Here is an 18,949-nt window from a genome sequence, read left to right as displayed (position 1 = left end):
CTCCACAATATCTGTGAGAGTAAGGGGGAGACCTTTATGGCGGGGTGGGAGGTTGAGGCAACTCGCCTGGCCGCTGATTACGCGCAGCCAGACACCAGGGCGGTTAGAGGAGCACAGCAGGGCGCGGTGCGCATCAGAGAAGCTTTGAAAACGAGTTTTGTGACTGGCCAGGCTACTGTGTGAAACTTCTGTTTGTTTCTCCTTGATGAACCCTCCAAACCCCCCCCACCGACCCGGTTCACTCTACTTCCCTGTAAACCAACCACCCCACCCCACCCTCCCCTCCCGCTTGCAGAGGCAATAAAGTCATTTTTTTTTAACATTCATGCATTCTTTATTAGTTCCTTACAGAGGTAGGGGGATAATTGCCAAGGTAGCCTGGGATGGGTGGGGGAGGAGGGATGGAAAAGGACACACTGCATTTTAAAACTTTAACTCTTATTGAAGCCCAGCCTTCTGATGCTTGGGCGATCATCTGGGGTGGAGTGACTGGGTGGACGGAGGCCCCCCCACCGTGTTCTTGGGCGTCTGGGTGAGGAGGCTATGGAACTTGGGGAGGAGGGCTGTTGGTTACACAGGGGCTGTAGCGGCGGTCTCTGCTCCTGCTGCCTTTCCTGCAACTCAACCATACGCTCGAGCATATCAGTTTGATGCTCCAGCAGACGGAGCATTGCCTCTTGCCGTCTGTCTGCAAGCTGACGCCACCTATCGTCTTCAGCCCGCCACTTGCTCTGTTCTTCCCGCGATTCAGCCCGCCACCTCTCCTCTCGTTCATATTGGGCTTTTCTCATCTCCGTCATTGACTGCCTCCACGCATTCTGCTGTGCTCTATCAGCCTGGGCGGACATCTGCAGCTCCGTGAACATCTCGTCCCTCGTCCTACGTTTTCTCTTTCTAATGTTCACGAGCCTCTGCGAAGGAGAAACATTTGCAGCTGGCGGAGGAGAAGGGAGAGGTGGTTAAAAAAGACACATTTTAGAGAACAATGGGTACACTCTTTCATTACAAGGTCGCATATTTCGGCTTGCAGGCAGCCATCGTAGGCCACAGTGTTTTGGCTTTTTTAACCTTCTTAACATGCGGGAAAGGTTGCAAACAGCAGCGCATTTCCCATATCAAGGATGAATTGGGTTGTCCATTTAAAATGGGGTTTCAATGTAAAAGGAGTGGCTGCGGTTTCCCGGTTAACATGCGGCACAAACACAAGTAAACCCCCCCCCCCACACACACACACACGATTCTCTGGGATGATCACTTCACCCCTCCCCCCACCGCGTGGTTAACAGCGGGGAACATTTCTGGTCAGAAGAGCAGGAACGGGCGCCTCTGAATGTCCCCTTAATAAAATCACCCCATTTCAACCAGGAGAGCTTTCTGGAGATGTCCCTGGAGGATTTCCGCTCCATCCCCATACACGTTAACAGACTTTTCCAGTAGATGTACTGGCCGCGATTGCCAGGGCAAAGTAATCATTAAACACGCTTGCTTTTTTTTTGTAATGTTTACAAATAGTTACAAAGTTACACTCACCAGAGGTCTCCTGTGTGCCCTGAGGGTCTTGGGTGAGTTCGGGGGTTACTGGTTCCAGGTCCAGGGTCACAAACATATCCTGGCTGTTGGGGAAACCGGTTTCTCCGCTTCCTTGCTGCTGTGAGCTACCTACAGTACCTCCATCGTCATCATCCTCCTCGTTCCCCGAACCGTCTTCCCTGTGTGTTTCTCCAGTGAGAGAGTCATAGCACACGGTTGGGGTAGTGGTGGCTGCACCCCCTAGGATCGCATGCAGCTCCGCGTAGTAGCGGCAAGTTTGCAGCTCTGCCCCGGACCTTCCGTTTGCTTCTCTGGCTTTGTGGTAAGCTTGCCGTAGCTCCTTAATTTTCACGCGGCACTGCTGTGTGTCCCTGTTATGGCCTCGGTCCTTCATGGCCTTGGAGATCTTTTCTAATACTTTTCCATTTCTTTTACTGCTACGGAGTTCAGCTATCACTGCTTCATCTCCCCATATGGCGAGCAGATCTCGTACCTCCCGTTCGGTCCATGCTGGAGCTCTTTTGCGATCCTGGGAGGACTCCATCACGGTTACCTGTGCTGATGAGCTCTGCGGGGTCACCTGTGCTCTCCACGCTGGGCAAACAGGAAATGAAATTCAAACCTTCGCGGGTCTTTTCCTGTCTACCTGGTCAGTGCATCTGAGTTGAGAGTGCTGTCCAGAGCGGTCACAATGAAGCACTGTGGGATAGCTCCCGGAGGCCAATAACGTCGAATTCCGTCCACACTACCCCAATTCCGACCCGCAAAGACCGGTTTTATCGCTAATCCCCTCGTCAGAGGTGGTGTAAAGAAACCGGTTTAAAGGACCCTTTAAGTCGAAAGAAAGGGCTTCGTTGTGTGGACGTGTCCAGGCTTAATTCGGTTTAACGCCGCTAAAGTCGACCTAAACCCGTAGTGTAGACCAGGCCTAAGAATCTTCTTTGCTTTAAGTGAGTCAGTCGAATAACTGCTACAGAGAGAAGATGAACACTGTCAGCATGTGGCAGCCGTCCCCATGTGACGAAGACTGTCACTTACGCCAAGCCTTAGCTCAATTCTCATTCCGTTTTGTAAACCTAGCAGCGTCTCTGCCATATTTCTCATTTTATGTTGCTATGACGCTTGCAGAAGTTATTCAGTAGTGAGCCACAGTGATGTCTGTTTCCTTTGGCAGATCTACAGGAGCAATCAAATTCTACGTTTGTTTGGGGCACGTTCAATAGTGTCATAAACAACAGGTAACAAAAGGTGTATTTCTTGTGACAGTGCTTTCCATAGAAGATGTGTTTTCAAACTACTTTTAACTCATGCTGCTGTGTTGATGGGCAGATGCAATTTACTTTATGAATCCTATTTTTGGGTGATGGTGGCAGAGTTCCCACCGGCATGAATCATCATTCCTATGCCTCTGGGTCAGTGTTTCCTGTCTCCTTTTAGTTGCAGATCCATATGAGAGTATAAGAACATACTATTGCTATCAGATAATGGTTACTCCTCTAATTCTACTGTAGTACTATTAGTGCTGATGGTTCTGGATTCAATCCCCACTGGTTATATATTTGTTGGGGGGTTAAACACTAAACTGTTATGCTGGGCTTGATAGAAATGCAGACTGTCGTCAGCCCTTAGGCAATTTAGGCATAAACTTCGACCGCTAATCTAATCTCTCATGACCTGCTGCAAGTAACTTTTAACAGCCAGGAGATTTTGCAGGCAGTTAGAGCCCTGAGTCAGAAATAATTATTTTATTTGTGAAGTGTAATCACAATGCAGGTTTGGAAAATAAAGCATACTGTGTCTGGTCATTATCTCTGTCTCACCCCTGAACAACCAAATCATTGTACTATGCCTTACCTGTCTAATCAGAGGTCATCAACGTACGGCCTTCCACAGCCTGTAACAGTGACATAGAATCGTAGGACTGAAAGGGACCTCAAGAGGTCATCCAGTCCAGTCCCCTGCACCCACGGCAGGACTAAGTATTATCTAGACAAGTGCTTTTCAAACCATGGATTGTGACCCAGAACTGGGTCACGGAACAGAAGGCACTGGGTTGCAGTGGCTCTGGTCAGCACTGCTGACCGGGCTGTTAAATGTCCCGTCGGCGGTGCTGCCCAATTAAAGCAGGCTAGTCCCTACCTGTTCCGACACCGTGCTGCGCCCTCAAAGTGGCCAGCAGCAAGTCTGTCTCCTGGGTTCAGGGGGAACCATGTGGCTCCATGCGCTGACCCTGCCCCAAGCACCGGCTCTGCCCTGGGAGCTGGTGTGGGGCAGTGGCTGTGGGCGAGAGCCACGCGGAGTCGCTTGCACACCTCTGCCTAGGAGCCGGACCTGCTCCTGGCTGCTTCCGGGGCGCAGCGTGGTCCGCAGTGCCAGGACAGGCAGGAAGCCTGCCTCTGCACCCCTGCTGCGCCGCTGACCGGGAGCCGCCCGAGGTAACCCCATGCCCCTGCCCCAGCCCTGAGCCCCCGCAAACCCAGAGCTCCCTCTTGCACCCCAAACCCCTTATCCCTGGCTCCAACCCAGAGCCTTGACCCCCCTCCTGCACCCCGACCCCCTGTGCCAGCCCAGAGTCCCCTCCCACACTCTGAACCCCTCATTTCTGGCCCCACCCCGCAGCCCTCACCCCCGTACCCCAACTCTCTGCCCCAGTCCTGAGCCCCTCCCACACCCCAGACCCCTCATCCCCAGCTCTGTTGGATCAACTGGGTCACCAGAAAAAAAGTTTGAAAATCCCTCATCTAGACCATCCCTCACAGCTGTCTGTCTAACCTGCTCTTAAAAATCTCCAATGATGGAGATTCCACAACCTTCCTAGGCAATTTATTCCAGTGCTTAACCACCCTGACATGAAGTTTTTCCTAATGTCCAACCTAAACCATGCTGAAATTTAAGCCCATTGTTTTTTGTCCTATTATCAGAGGTTAAAGAGAACAATTTTTCTCCCTTTTCCTCATAACAACCTTTTATCTACTTGAAAACTGTTATCATGTCCCTTCTCAGTCTTCTCTTCTCCAGACTAAACAAGCCCATTTTTTCCAGTCTTCCCTCATAGGTCATGTTTTCTAGACCTTTAATCATTTTTGTTGCTCTTCCCTGGACTTCCTTCAGTTTGTCCACATCTTTCCTGAAATGTGGCACCCAGAATTGGACACAATACTCCTGCTCTACTCCATGCTGATTAAATGTCAACTGAAGAATTATTTCTCTAATCTTGCTTACAACACTCCTGCTAATGCATCTCAAAATGATGTTGACTCATATTTAGCTTGTGATCCACTATGACCCCAAGATCTCTTTCTTCAGTACTCCATCCTGGGCAGTCATTTCCTATTTTCTATGTGTGCAACTGATAGTGGAGTACTCTGAATTTGTCCTTATTGAATTTCATCCTGTGATGGGTTCCATTGAGCCCTATAACTCACCAGCCTGGGCTCCCTCTTAGCACTGTGCTGCTGTGACCGGCTATAGACCATTCCCGGTCCTACACTCCCACCAGCATTCACACAGGCAGGGACACACCCAGCTGCAGTTGCATGCAGGCTTTGGACAGCCACTGCATGAACCAACAATAGAGAGGCTACAGCCAAAATAACCTCCAGCCTGGGACCCCAGAGCTGTACCGTCCTGCCCCGACCAGTATGAATTTATTACCCAGTTCGCCACTCCCTCAATGTGGAGAGGACAATGCATACTTGTGTTAACCAGGCTGAGATTTTTCCCAAGACACTTCGGTCTCAGGCACACCGGTTTAGATAAAGCAAAAAACACGTTTATTAACTACAAAAGATAGAAAACAGACCAAAGCGGATTACCTAGAAAATAAACAGAACCACAAACTAAGCCTAAAATTCTAGAAAGATTGGATATGAATTAGCAGCTTCTCACCCTGGCTGGCGATATAAGCAGGCTTGCAGATTCTTAAGGGACAAGCTGCATTTGTTTTGCAGCTTGGGATCTCATACCCCATTCCAAGACTTTTTCTTTCAGAGCTTCTGTCTGTTGTTGAGTTGTGTGGGAGTGAAGAACAACTGGTGATGTCACTCCCTGCCTTGTATAGCTTTTTAATATGGCGGGAACTCTGTTTCAAACTTGGTTTCCAGACCAGTTTGTGGAAAAATTCAGATACCCAAAATGGAGTCCAGAGACATGTGACCTGGTCACATGCCGTTGCAGAGTCCTAACAGCCATAACTTACAGGCTGGCCTTCCACAGGAAGGCTAAGCTATTGCACAGCCCATTGTCTTCATTGATGAGCCATTATCACTCTTTGGCTTCTTCATTATTGTATCTGAAAGGCTGGCTGTGGGTGTTTTCTAGAGTAAGCCCATTTGAAATATAGATACCTAGTCAATATTCATAACTTCAGATACAAAAATGATACATGCATACAAATAGGATAATCATATTCAGCAAATCATAATTTTCCCAATGACTCCTTACATGACCCATCTTGTACAAAATGCTTCATAATTATGCCATGATCATATCCTAATAATATTACTATGACGAATATGGAGTGTAGTGTCGCACGTCCTATTTACTTCAGACCATTTCTCCAGTTTGTCCAAATAATTTTGAATTTTAATCCTATCCTCCAAAGCACTTACAACCCCTCGCAGCTTGGTATCGTCTGCAAACTTTATAAATGTGCTCTCTATGCTATTATCTAAATCACTAATGAAGATATTGAACAGAATCGGACCCAGAACTGATCCCTGTGGGACCCCACTCAATATGCCCTTCCAGCTTGACTGTGAACCACCTACTCTCTGTGAACGATTTTCCAACCAGTTATTCACCCACCTTATAGGAGCTCCATCTAGGTTGTATTTCCCTAGTTTGTTTACGAGGAGGTCATGCGAATCAGAATCAAAAGCCTTATTAAATTTAAGATGCACCACATCTACCACTCCCCTTCCCATCCACAAGGCTTGTTACCCTGTCAAAGGCCTGGTCTACACTACAAGTTTAGGTCGACTTTAGCAGTGTTAAATCGAATTAAGCCTGGACACGTTCACACGACGAAGCCCTTTCTTTCGACTTAAATGGCCCTTTAAACCGGTTTCTTTACACCACCTCCGACGAGGGGATTAGCGATAAAATCGGCCTTTGCGGGTCGGAATTGGGGTAGTGTGGACGGAATTCGACATTATTGGCCTCCGGGAGGTATCCCACAGTGCTTCATTGTGACCGCTCTGGACAGCACTCTCAACTCAGATGCACTGACCAGGTAGACAGGAAAAGCCCCACGAACGTTTGAATTTCATTTCCTGTTTGCCCCGCGTGGAGAGCACAGGTGACCACGCAGAGCTCATCAGCACAGGTAACCGTGATGGAGTCCCAGGATCGCAAAAGAGCTCCAGCATGGACAGAACGGGAGGTAGGGGATCTGCTCGCCATATGGGGAGATGAATCAGTGCTAGCTGAACTCCGTAGCAGTAAAAGAAATGGCAAAGTATTAGAAAAGGTCTCCAGGCCATGAAGGACAGAGGCCATAACAGGGACACACAGCAGTGCCGCGTGAAAATTAAGGAGCTACGGCAAGCCTATCACAAAGCCAGAGAAGCAAACGGAAGGTCCGGGGCAGAGCCGCAAACTTGCCACTTCTACGCGGAGCTGCATGCCATTCTAGGGGGTGCAGCCACCACTACCCCAACCGTGTGCTATGACTCCCTCACTGGAGAAACACACAGGGAAGAGGGTTCGGGGAACGAGGAAGATGAGGATGGAGGTAATGTAGGTAGCTCACAGCAGCAAGGAAGTGGAGAAACCGGTTTCCCCAACAGCCAGGAAATGTTTGTCACCCTGGACCTGGAACCAGTAACCCCCGAACTCACCCAAGACCCTGAGGGCACACAGGGGATCTCTGGTGAGTGTACCTTTGTAAATATTACACATGGTTTAAAAGCAAGCGTGTTTAATGATTAATGATTAATTTGCCCTGGCAATCGCGGCCAGTACAGCTACTGGAAAAGTCTGTTAACGTGTATGGGGATGGAGCGGAAATCCTCCAGGGACATCTCCAGAAAGCTCTCCTTCATGTACTCCCAAAGCCTTTGCAAAAGGTTTCTGGGGAGGGCTGCCTTATCCCATCCGCCATGGTAGGACACTTTACCACGCCAGGCCAGTAGCACGTAGTCTGGAATCATTGCATAACAAAGCATTGTAGCGTATGGTCCCAGTGGTTGCTGGCATGCAGACAACATCCATTCCTTATCGCTCTTTGTTATCCTCAGGAGAGTGATATCATTCACGGTCACCTGGTTGAAATGGGGTGATTTTATTAAGGGGACATTCAGAGGTGCCCGTTCCTGCTCTTCTGAACATACATGTTCCCCGCTGTTAGCCACGTGGTGGGGGGAGGGGTGAAGTGATCATCCCAGAGAATTGGGTGTGGGGGTGAGAGGGGGTTTAGTTGGGTTTGTACTGCATGTTAACCCGGAAACCGCAGCCCCTCCTTTTACATTGAAAACCCATTTTAAATGGCAAACCCAATTCATCCTTGATATGGGAAATGAGGGCGCTGCTGTTTGAAACCATTCCTACATGTTAAGAAGGTTAAAAAAGCCAAAAGACTGTGGCTTACCATGGCTGCCTGCAAGCCGAAATCGGTTGCCTGGCACTGCGTGAGTGATCTCTCACACCAAACCGGCAGGCCCTCACTATAAGAGGAAAAATGTGACCTTGTAACGAAAAAGTGTACCCATTGTTCTCTAAAATGTGTCTTTTTTAACCACCTCTCCCTTCTCCTCCACCAGCTGCAAATGTTTCTCCTTCACAGAGGCTAGTGAACATTAGAAAGAGAAAACTGAGGACGCGAGACAATATGTTCACGGAGCTCCAGATGTCCTCCCACGCTGATAGAGCACAGCAGAATGCATGGAGGCAGTCAATGTCAGACATGAGAAAAGCACAATATGAACGAGAGGAGAGGTGGCAGGCTGAATCGCGGGATGAACAGAGCAAGTTGCGGGCTAAAGATGATAGGTGGCGTCAGCTTGCAGACAGAAGGCAAGAGTCGATGCTCCGTCTGCTGGAGCATCAAACTGATATGCTCCAGCATATGGTTGAGCTGCAGGAAAGGCAGCAGGAGCAGAGACCGCCGCTACAGCCCCTGTGTAACCAACAGCCCTCCTCCCCAAGTTCCATAGCCTCCTCACCCAGACGCCCAAGAACATGGTTGGGGAGCCTCTGGCCACCCAGTCACTCCACCCCACATGATTGCCCAAGCATCAGAAGGCTGGCCTTCAATAAGAGTTAAAGTTTTAAAATGCAGTGTGTCCTTTTCCTTCCCTCCTCCCCCACCCATCCCGGGCTACCTTGGCAATTATCCCCCTAGTTGTGTGAGGAATTAATAAAGAATGCATGAATGTGAAATAACAATGACTTTATTGCCTCTGCAAGCAGTGCTCGAAGTGGGGAGGGGAGGGTGGGGTGGTTGGTTTACAGGGAAGTAGAGTGAACCGGGTGGGGGGGGGGGCGGAGGGTTCATCAAGGAGAAACAAACAGAAGTTTCACACCGTAGCCTGGCCAGTCACAAAACTCGTTTTCAAAGCTTCTCTGATGCGTACCGCGCCCTGCTGTGCTCCTCTAACCGCCCTGGTGTCTGGCTGCGCGTAATCAGCGGCCAGGTGATTTGCCTCAACCTCCCACCCGCCATAAATGTCTCCCCCTTACTCTCACAGATATTGTGGAGCGCACAGCAAGCAGCAATAACAATGGGGATATTCTTTTCGCTGAGGTCTGAGCGAGTCAGTAAGCTGCGCCAGCGCGCTTTTAAACATCCAAATGCACATTCCACCACCATTCGGCACTTGCTCAGCCTGTAGTTGAACAGGTCCTGACGCCTGTCCAGGCTGCCTGTGTACGGCTTCATGAGCCATGGCATTAAGGGGTAGGCTGGGTCCCCAAAGATCACGATAGGCATTTCAACATCCCCAACGGTTACTTTCTGGTCCGGGAAGAAAGTCCCTTCCTCCAGCTTTCGAAACAGCAGAGTGCCTGAAGACGCAAGCATCATGTACCTTTCCCGGCCATCCCACGTTGATGTTGGTGAAACGTCCCTTGTGATCCACCAGGGCTTGCAGCAGCATTGAAAAGTACCCCTTGCGGTTTATGTACTCGGTGGCTTGGTGCTCCGGTGCCAAGATAGGGATATGGGTTCCGTCTATGGCCCCACCACAGTTTGGGAATCCCATTTCAGCAAAACCATCCACTATGGCCTGCACGTTGCCCAGAGTCACTACCCTTGATATCACCAGGTCTTTCATTGCCCTGGCAACTTGGATCACAGCAGCCCCCACAGTAGATTTGCCCACTCCAAATTGATTCCCGACTGACCGGTAGCTGTCTGGCGTTGCAAGCTTCCACAGGGCTGTCGCCACTCGCTTCTCAACTGTGAGGGCTGCTCTCATCCTGGTATTCTGGCGCTTCAGGGCAGGGGAAAGCAAGTCACAAAGTTCCATGAAAGTGCCCTTACGCATGCGAAAGTTTCGCAGCCACTGGGAATCGTCCCACACCTGCAGCACGATGCGGTCCCACCAGTCTGTGCTTGTTTCCCGTGCCCAGAATCAGTGTTCCACGGCATGAATCTGCCCCAGTAACACCATGATTTCCACATTGCTGGGGCCTGTGCCTTGTGAGAGGTCTATGTCCATGTCAATTTCCTCATCACTCTCGTCGCCACGCTGCAATCGCCTCCTCGGCTGGTCCAGGTTTCGCTTTGGCATGTCCTGGCTCTGCATATACTCCAGGACAGTGCGCGTGGTGTTCATAGTGCTCATAATTGCCGCGGTGATCTGAGCGGGCTCCATGATCCCAGTGCTAGCTATGGCGCCTGGTCTGAAAAAAGGCGCGAAACTAGTATCTGACAGACCAGGGGAAGGAGGGAGGGAGGGAGGGCCGAGTGACGACATGGCGTACAGGTACAGGGAATTAAAATCAAGAAAGGTGGCTGTGCATCAGGAAGAAACACAAACAACTGTCACACAGAATGTTCACCCCAAAGATTAAACTAAAAACCCTGGGTTTAGCAGGCCGTTGATTTCATGGAGGGAGGGGAAGCAAATGAATACAGAACAAATCTATTTTTTACATCTTAAGCTGGCAGCCGATGGTGCAGCATGACTGATAGCCACTGCAGTACGACAACGATGGATATTAATCGTAATATGCCATCTTCTACCAAAAGGCAAGGGGCTGCTGCTGTGTAGCAATGCAGCCCCACGTCTGCCAGCACCCAGATCGCCCTCAGCCGCTTCTGGGTGCTTAGCAGACAATACTGGGCAATTGGCAGAAAATAGCATACTAGGACTGATAGCCATCATCATCGAGACAGTTGCATGTCTGCCCAGGTGCCCATGATTGACAGCCACTGCAGTACGACGACAATGGTTACCAGTCGTAATATACCATCTTCTACCAAAAGGCAAGGGGCTGGCGCAATGCAGCCCTACGGCTGCCAGCCCCACGGCTACCAGTTATGCTGCACCGTCTACCACCAAAAGGCAGTTAGCTGCTGCTGTGTAGCAATGCAGTACCATGTCTGCCGGCACCCAGATGACATATGGTGACAGTGAGCTGATCTGAGCGGGCTCCATGCTTGCCGTGGTATGTTGTCTGCATAGGTAACCCAGGTAAAAAGGCGCGAATCTATTGTCTGCCGGTGCTCTGACGGAGGGGGAGGGGGCCTGACGACATGTACCCAGAACACCCCACGACACTGTTTTGCATCATTCAGGCATTGGGATCTCAACCCAGAATTCCAATGGGTGGCGGAGACTGTGGGAACTGTGGGATAGCTACCCATAGTGCAATGCTCCAGAAGTCGACGCTAGCCTCGGTACTGTGGACGCGGTCCGCCGACTAGAGCACTTAGAGCATTTTATGTGGGGGGGGGACACAATTAGCTGTATACAACCGATTTCTATAAAACCGGCTTCTATAAATTTGACTTAATTTCGTAGTGTAGACAGACAAAGAAAGCTATTAGGTTGGTTTGACACGATTTGTTCTTGGCAAATCCATGCTGACTGTTACATATCGCCTTATTATTTTCTAGGATTCTGCAATTTGATTGCTTAATTATTTTCTCCATTATCTTCCCGGGAACTGATATTAATCTGTAATCCCGCAGGTTGTCCTTATTCCCTTTTTTTATAGATTGGCACTATATTTGCCCCTTTTCCAGTCCTCTGGAATCTCTCCTGTCTTCCATGACTTTTCAAAGATAATCGCTTATGGCTCAGATATCTCCTCAGTCAGCACCTTGTGTATTTTAGGATGCATTTCATCAGGCCCTGCCGACTTGAAGACATTCAACTTGTCTACGTAATTTTTAACTTTTTCTTTCCCTATTTTAGCCTCTGATCCTACCTCATTTTCATTGGCATTCACTGTTAGACATCTGCATGGAGATAGAGACGACTAGGGCATGTGTGCTGAGATGCCATTTACAGTTGAGGGCAGAGCAATATTTATAATCAAGCTTTAACTCTGATTTTTCTTGCTGTCTTTGGCTTATTTCTTTCTTGTTTGGATGACTGATTAACTGGGGATTTTAGTCAAAAAGTAGATGGCATCAATGTATTTTACACTTTTCTCTAGCCTTTGCGAGGAGAAGTAACTGTTCTGATTGCATGAAGGTTTGTTTAAATTAACATACTCTGTCTTCAATGTTAGAAAAATACTCAAATATTTATAGTAAAAGATACTTGGCTAAAGAAGTACACGTGTAGGATAATTCTTGTTTGATCTCTTTCAGCCCTGGGTCAAGCATAGTGATGGAACCAAAGAATAAGCTAATGCCAGGCATGAGAGCACCCAAGTCCTTGCCATATAGCCTATCCTGGTAAAGCAGTAAGTGCAAAGACAGGTGGTCTCCCCATTCCGTAAGCTGGGACCTACATATTAGCTCAAAGTGGAACAGGACAACTTTTCTCTGTATTTTGATTCCATGTGTCAGCATTCTCCTACATAAACTGAAATGCATTTATTCCCACCATCAGCAAGTGGAGATGGAGAGCTCTGTAACACAGTCCTCCCTAGAAGCAGCTGCATTTCTGTGGTGGGTGGAGTGTCTTCTGTGTCCAGGTTTTATTTCGCTGTAATAAAGGTTCGCTTGTGGCAAAGGTTGTCTGGCTCCATGTATTGCCCCCATTACTATAGCATCTGACATCTAAATGTCAGATTATTATTCACCGCTTACAGACAGGTCTGAGTTTGGCACAGTGGAGCTCAACACAGTTGTAGCTCTTTAGGTATAGCTGCTACTGGAGTCAGTGGAAGCTGTACACATGTGTAGCAGCTGTAGCATTTCGTTTGGTTTTGCAAAACCTGATTGAAATCTCATAGCTAGGGTGTGTCTATCCAAGGAAACCTAATAGTATTACTTCCAAGGGGATGTAACCTAAACTGAAAAGGCCATTGTTATTTGGAACGTAGGAAGCCACCCGCATAGTGGTGTAGTAATGAGTACTCCTGAGGGAATTCTGCACTAAAAAATTAAACATTCTGCACACAATATTTTAAAATTCTGCATATTTTATTTGTCAAAATAACACAATATGATCACACCAGTTTCAATTATTTTGGTAATTTGTTTCAAAATACCTGTCAGCCAGAAAAAAAGATTCCCCCAGGAGTAGAGAGTCAAAGAAACTCCTATGACAGCCCAGTCCCTGTTTCTTTGTTATGCTTTTGTTGGGCACCTGCCTGAGTGTGTCACACGTGTCAGCTGGGCACATCTTGGGAGAGATCTCTGCCCCTCCAGTCTTAGACACCCACACCCCCAGAGTCCAGCTGTGGGGCACCCCCCTAACCCAGACACCTGCACCCCCTACCACCAAGAGCCCAAGGATCGAGAGGGAGAAACAGCCTGATGCTGGGACCCAGCAGGCTTGTACAGAGTTTCCTGCATGCCATTTCCTTCCTTCAGGACATGCTGGGAACTGCACCTGTGTGGAACAGTCCAGTTCTCCCTCCCCCTCCCCCTCCGCCTCCCCCTGACAGTGTCATGTATTTGCAAGCTGGCGAGCCAGGCTCTGGTAGGTCCCGCATTGACTACTGACAGCCAGCAGCTCTGCAGCACCAATTCTGCTGTGGGAGGTGAGGGGGAGGAAACGAAATTCTGCATTGTGTTGTGGCACAAAGTTCCCCCTGAAGTAAATGTTGGAAAATTTCCCATATACACGCCTGGGTCTGTGCACAGCGGTGTCTATGGATGAGTCTATTGTCATTGTTCGGGAGTGTGGGCTCAAGACTTGGCATTTTTCTCAGTCATTTGAGTCCATCCCTGGTGTGCTGAAATGGCTGTTATCCCTTCCAGAGTCTGATCCTGGGCTTCAGCTCCATGCCTTACTCTGAATGCCCTATCTCAGCCCCTTGCTGCATGGCTGTCCTGCTTTCCTGTCAGCTACATGTCATGCCAGTGGAGGGGATGGGGGTCTCTGAAACTGGAAAAGGTTCAAAAAAGAGAAGCAAAAATGATCAAGGGTCTGGAATGGCTTCCATACAAGGAGAGACTACAAAGATGACTAAGGGGGATATGATAGAGGCCTATAAAATCATGACTGTTGTAGAAAAAGTGACTAGAGCAGCATTATTTACCATTTCACACAATACAAAAACCAGGGGAATCGCCTGATAAAACTAATAGGCAGCAGGTTTAATACAAACAAAAGGAAGTCCTTTTTCACACAGTGCACAACTAACCTGTGGGCCTCATTGACATGGGATGTTGTGGTGACCAAAAGTGTAACTGGGTTTAAACAAGAATTGGATAAGTTCCTGGAGGATAGATCCATCAATAGCTATTAGCCAAGATGATCAGGGATATTACCCCCATGCTTTAGGTGACTCTAAACCTGTGACTGCCAGAAGCTGGGAGTGGAAGAGAGGGGTGGATCACTCCCTAATTGCTCTGTTCTGTTTACTCCCCTTGAAGCTCTGGTCGGGGCCACCATTGGAGACAGGATACTGGGCAAGATGGAACGTAATCTGACCCAGTATGGCAGCTCTTATGTTCTTATGAACTCTTTCCACATCTAACTCTTCACAAGGTTTTGTTCTTTAAAAACGGATTCAGTTGCCCGGTGTCCTAATAGCCCGATCCCCAAAGCATTGAGTTTAGGGTAACTATTATTAAACAGCCTGGTGGGATTCCATGCCATTCGGATCTTAGGGAGGGAGTTTCATGTACTTGCACTATACTTACTTGAAAATCTTTTACCCCTTAGACAGCAACAAGCACTAACTGGAAGGAGGTGTGACCCATTGAGTGTTTGTCTTGGTCCCCCTTGTCAAACTGTAGCTGTGATGGACTCCTCATTTGGAGTACTGTGTGCAGTTCTGGTCTCCCATGTTTAAAAAGGATGAACTCAAACTGGAACGGGTACAGAGAAGGGCCACTAGGATGATCAGAGGAATGGAAAACCTGTAGTATGAAAGGAGACTCGAGGAGCTCGGTTTGTTTACCCTAACCAAAAGAAGGATGAGGGGGGATATGATTGCTCTCTTTAAATATATCAGAGGGATAAATACCAGGGAGGGAGAGGAATTATTTCAGCTCAGTACTAATGTGGACACGAGAACGAATGGATATAAACTGGCCGTGGGGAAGTTTAGGCTTGAAATTAGACGAAGGTTTCTAACCATCAGAGGGGTGAAATTTTGGAACAGCCTTCCGAGGGAAACAGTGGGGGCGAAAGACCTCTCTGGCTTTAAGATTAAGCTAGATAAGTTTATGGAGGGAATGGTTTGATGGGATAATTTAGTGATTTTAGTCAATTAATCAACAGCGTGCCATCGCTGGTAAATAGTATCAATGGTCAATGAGGGTCTGGCTGGAGAATCTTGCCTGCATGCTCAGGGTTCTACTGATCACCATATTTGGGGTCGGGAAGGAATTTTCCTCCAGGGTAGATTGGCAGAGGCCCTGGAGGTTTTTCGCCTTCCTCCGCAGCATGGGGCGGGGTCGCTAGCTGGAGGATTCTCTGCAACTTGAAGTCTTTAAATCACAGGATTTGGGGACTTCAACAGCTGAGTCAAGGGAAAGGGGGTAGGTCAGCTTTTGTGGCCTGCATTATGCAGGAGGTCAGACTAGATGATCATAATGATCCCTTCTGACCTTAAAGTCTATGAGTCTATGAGACTGGCCATAAAGTTGTCCTGTTCTGGGGATGCCTGAGGCTTGAAAGAAAGCAAGATATTGCAAGAGAATTCCTTTGAAGTGCCCATTAGTTTAAACATTAGGGAGGATTATGGTCTTTTATTTCCAAGTATATGACAGAGTTTCTGTGATCTGGGCATCTGTTCCCAGTGTGAGCCCCACCAGCTACAGAGACTGTCTCTTTGATCTTGGGCAAGTTACTTAAGCTCCCCATGCCTCGGTTTCCCCATCTATAGAATGGAGGGATAGTAATACTTACCCTGCAAGCTAAGTATTACTAGCTACCTGAGAAGATAAACATGTAACTTATGAAGCATCCTCAGATGAAAGGTGATGGAGAAGCACAAAATACAATTATTAGGGTTTACACTTTGAGTAGGAATTTGCCAGTTTAAAAAAAAAAAAAGCAGGCCTCCACTTTTGCAGGAGATCCCCATTGAAATACACCCATTACTTGACACCAGCTGTAAATTTCCAGGCAAAAGCGTGAATGAACTGAGGATGCAGCATCGTGGACTCAGTTATTTGCAGTGCAAAATACACTCCACATAAATGGGGGCTTGGTGTGAAGCTTATTTCTGTAGTTTTTGCACCCTTTATTTTTATCACTGTATTTTGAGCTAGCAGGTCAGGATTGATGTAACTGTAACTCTGAGGTGCTGAGTGATGAATAGTTTCAAAAGCATAATGTCTAACAGTCTGGTTGTAATACTCTGATTTAAGAAAAATCTGAAAATCGTAATACACTATGCCATGGGGGAGGGAAGCTGAGAGAGAGATGATTAATTCCCAAGGAAATGTGTTTTCCACAACTGTTAGGCCTGCAAATTCATGATGATATTATTTATATTGTTGTTACAACCAGGATCTCATGGTGCTAAGGGTTGTACAAACAGAGAACAAAAAGACAGTCCCTTCCCCAAAGAGCTTAGAATCCAAGTAAGAATCTGAAAGTCACGCTGGCTTGTGCATTGCCAAGAATTAGAGATTCTGCAGCTGGAACTCAGTTTGACTAATCTGGCTATAAACAAGCCAGCTCTCACTCTCAGCTGTTCTGGCTTTGCAGTGCTAACGAAAGTAGTTTGGTCAGTAAAGTAAGCAGAAAGATAACAAGCAAATGCACATAAGTAGCACGTCGGAGTAAAGGGAACTGTCTAATATCCTCGCTTTTCAAGCCAGTACTATACTTTAAAAATGCCCCATTAAGTCGATCTACTTAGAGCAGCAGTGAAGTTTGCATTTTGCCTTCAAAACACCCATCTTTTGGAATCATTTTTAACCAAAATGGCTCTTAGGTATAACCAGATGCTTCATCACCTCCCACATGAAAAAGCCAGCCAGCCCAGGATATTATACCAATTTCACAATAAAATCTGTTGGATGCATGTGTCTAGGGAGCACAGGATGCATTGTCGGCAGTCCTCTGCCTTTTTTTTTTTAATGCAGAGGTGCATGGATGGGAAATTGGTACTTGGAAAAACAACTGCTCATCAGCTTTTGCTACAGTCATCACTGTGGGCTGGTTGGCTGTTTTATGGAATAATAGACCATTTCCAGATGCTGGAAAGTAGGTATCCTGGACTCTCCACCTGGAATCATTGGACAGGTACTGGAACATTTCACAGACAAAACCTTCAATCCGTCTTGTCACTGTATGTGCAGGCCACCTTGGGAGTGTGTGCACCTGTATCTGATTAGATTTTCTAGTCCATTAATCTTGTGAGATGAGGTTTTCTGAGAAGGATATTTGGGAGGAAGGGAGAATGGCTTAGCTCAATGCCTGAAGGTCACAGCACTGACACACACACTGGAGATGAGTTCAGATGTGTCTGCGTACATTTGGATTGGTTAAGAGTGAGTTAAAGCAGAAGGACTTATTCCAAGTGTGTGATAACGACCCTTAACGTGCCCCAATAGAGCAGCTGGTCATATAAAGCTTTAGCCAGCTTTCTAGCCAAGGTGTGGTGAGGATCCAGTCTAGCAGGGCTTCCCAGAGACCTATAGAATGTACCTGTGCTTCATATTTGATCTTTCCTAATGAATCATTGCACTATGGGCTAATGTACAGGATCAGCCTTGTTCTGCTGGGTAAAGTCTCAGCAGTAAGGATGGTTGCTTGGTTTTCATTCCACTGAAGGTGTTGGAGCTCCAGCCAGACAGGCTGGGTCTATTTTTGGGAAGGAACTAATGCTCCCTAGTATGCTTACAACTGGGGGATGAGGTTAGAGCTGCTATTATTGATTATCTAAAATGTCTTGCTTTTTAATCTAATTGCAGGAGCTGGTAACTGAAGGCCAGAGAAGAGGCTGCTATTGAGTGCTCATCTGTTTCCTTTAGAAATGTGAGGTGCTGGTTAAGAGACTCAGACTAAACTCCCTCTGTGTTGGCTGAACACTCGCAGCCCTAACCTTCCTGCAGAACTCTCCTTCACATATCTGGCTGCTGTCCCAAATTATCCCAACCAAGGTAATTAGACAGAATGCTGTTAACCTTTGATACCAGAGACTCTCAAAAACTAACTCCATACACGCTGGTGCCAAGGAGCCAGCAGAGTTCAAACGGTCTGGATCAGCATGCTCTACAAGTTACCTCCTGTAGGGTGTTTGCATAAATCATTGCTGGACTCCTGCATGGCTTTGGATTAAAATGTGTTGTGTCTGTTTACCACCGCATGGTGCTGATGGTACGTTTCTCTCATAGGGATTGCAGTGCCAGGTCAGACCATTGGTCCATGTGAGCCCTCTCACACTGGGGGTGAGCTCTCAAAGTGGTACGTCTCTCCCTGATGAGGAGTTAGGCATCTGAAGGTTTGGTTCCCTCTAAGTTTCCCTCTAGAGACCTTGAATGTGTACTAGTCCTCGTGTGTCCCAGGGTCAGATCAGCCGCAGCCCTAAGGCCTGCCTGTTATGCCCATCCACCTACATGTGAAAAGGAGCTGCTATTCAGACTGTAGATGGTGTATGGGGGAGTCAAAGCAAAAAGCCTTTAAAACAAAATATTCTCATTGCTGTTTTGATTAGGCCTAAAAGTTGATCTGTAAGGGAGCTGGGATGGGGGATTCAGGAAGGTTAGGGCTGCGAGTGCTTAGCCAACACAGAGGGAGTTTAGTCTGAGTCTCTTGAAAGGGCTTCCTTATCAATAAAACAGTTGCCCTCCCACCATGGCACCCTAACACCGTCCACACCTCACATACATGATGCCCAGTGCACGCTGCTGCTTGAGCACCTCTGGCCTGGCACCCCCCTCTAG

The 18,949-nt window shown here is 47.7% G+C and overlaps 1 protein-coding gene across 1 annotated transcript; it reads right to left on the bottom strand.

The window, feature by feature from the left end:
• Positions 1 to 322: 322 nt before the first annotated feature.
• Positions 323 to 2,461, bottom strand: LOC135977110 (uncharacterized). Its single transcript, XM_065576210.1, has 2 exons — positions 1,531 to 2,461; positions 323 to 934 (listed from the first exon to the last, which is right to left on the bottom strand). Exons 1-2 carry the CDS (start codon positions 2,072 to 2,074, stop codon positions 432 to 434), a joined length of 1,047 nt encoding a protein of 348 aa, XP_065432282.1. The 5' UTR covers positions 2,075 to 2,461; the 3' UTR covers positions 323 to 431.
• Between the last annotated feature and the right edge of the window lie 16,488 nt (positions 2,462 to 18,949).

This window comes from Chrysemys picta, chromosome 22 (genome assembly GCF_011386835.1).
Source record: "Chrysemys picta bellii isolate R12L10 chromosome 22, ASM1138683v2, whole genome shotgun sequence".
NCBI classification, from domain to species: domain Eukaryota; kingdom Metazoa; phylum Chordata; order Testudines; family Emydidae; genus Chrysemys; species Chrysemys picta.
The sequence above is the reverse complement of the archived record's forward strand: the minus strand, read 5'-3'. Positions and strand labels throughout refer to the sequence as shown.

Excerpts from the sequence above, each read along its gene's own strand:
- LOC135977110 (XM_065576210.1), bottom strand. The coding sequence starts at position 2,074 with ATGGAGTCCTCCCAGGATCGCAAAAGAGCTCCAGCATGGACCGAACGG. Across the intron at positions 935-1,530 it reads GGGCACACAGGAGACCTCTG|CTGCAAATGTTTCTCCTTCG; the intron begins GTGAGTGTAACT and ends CTCCTCCGCCAG.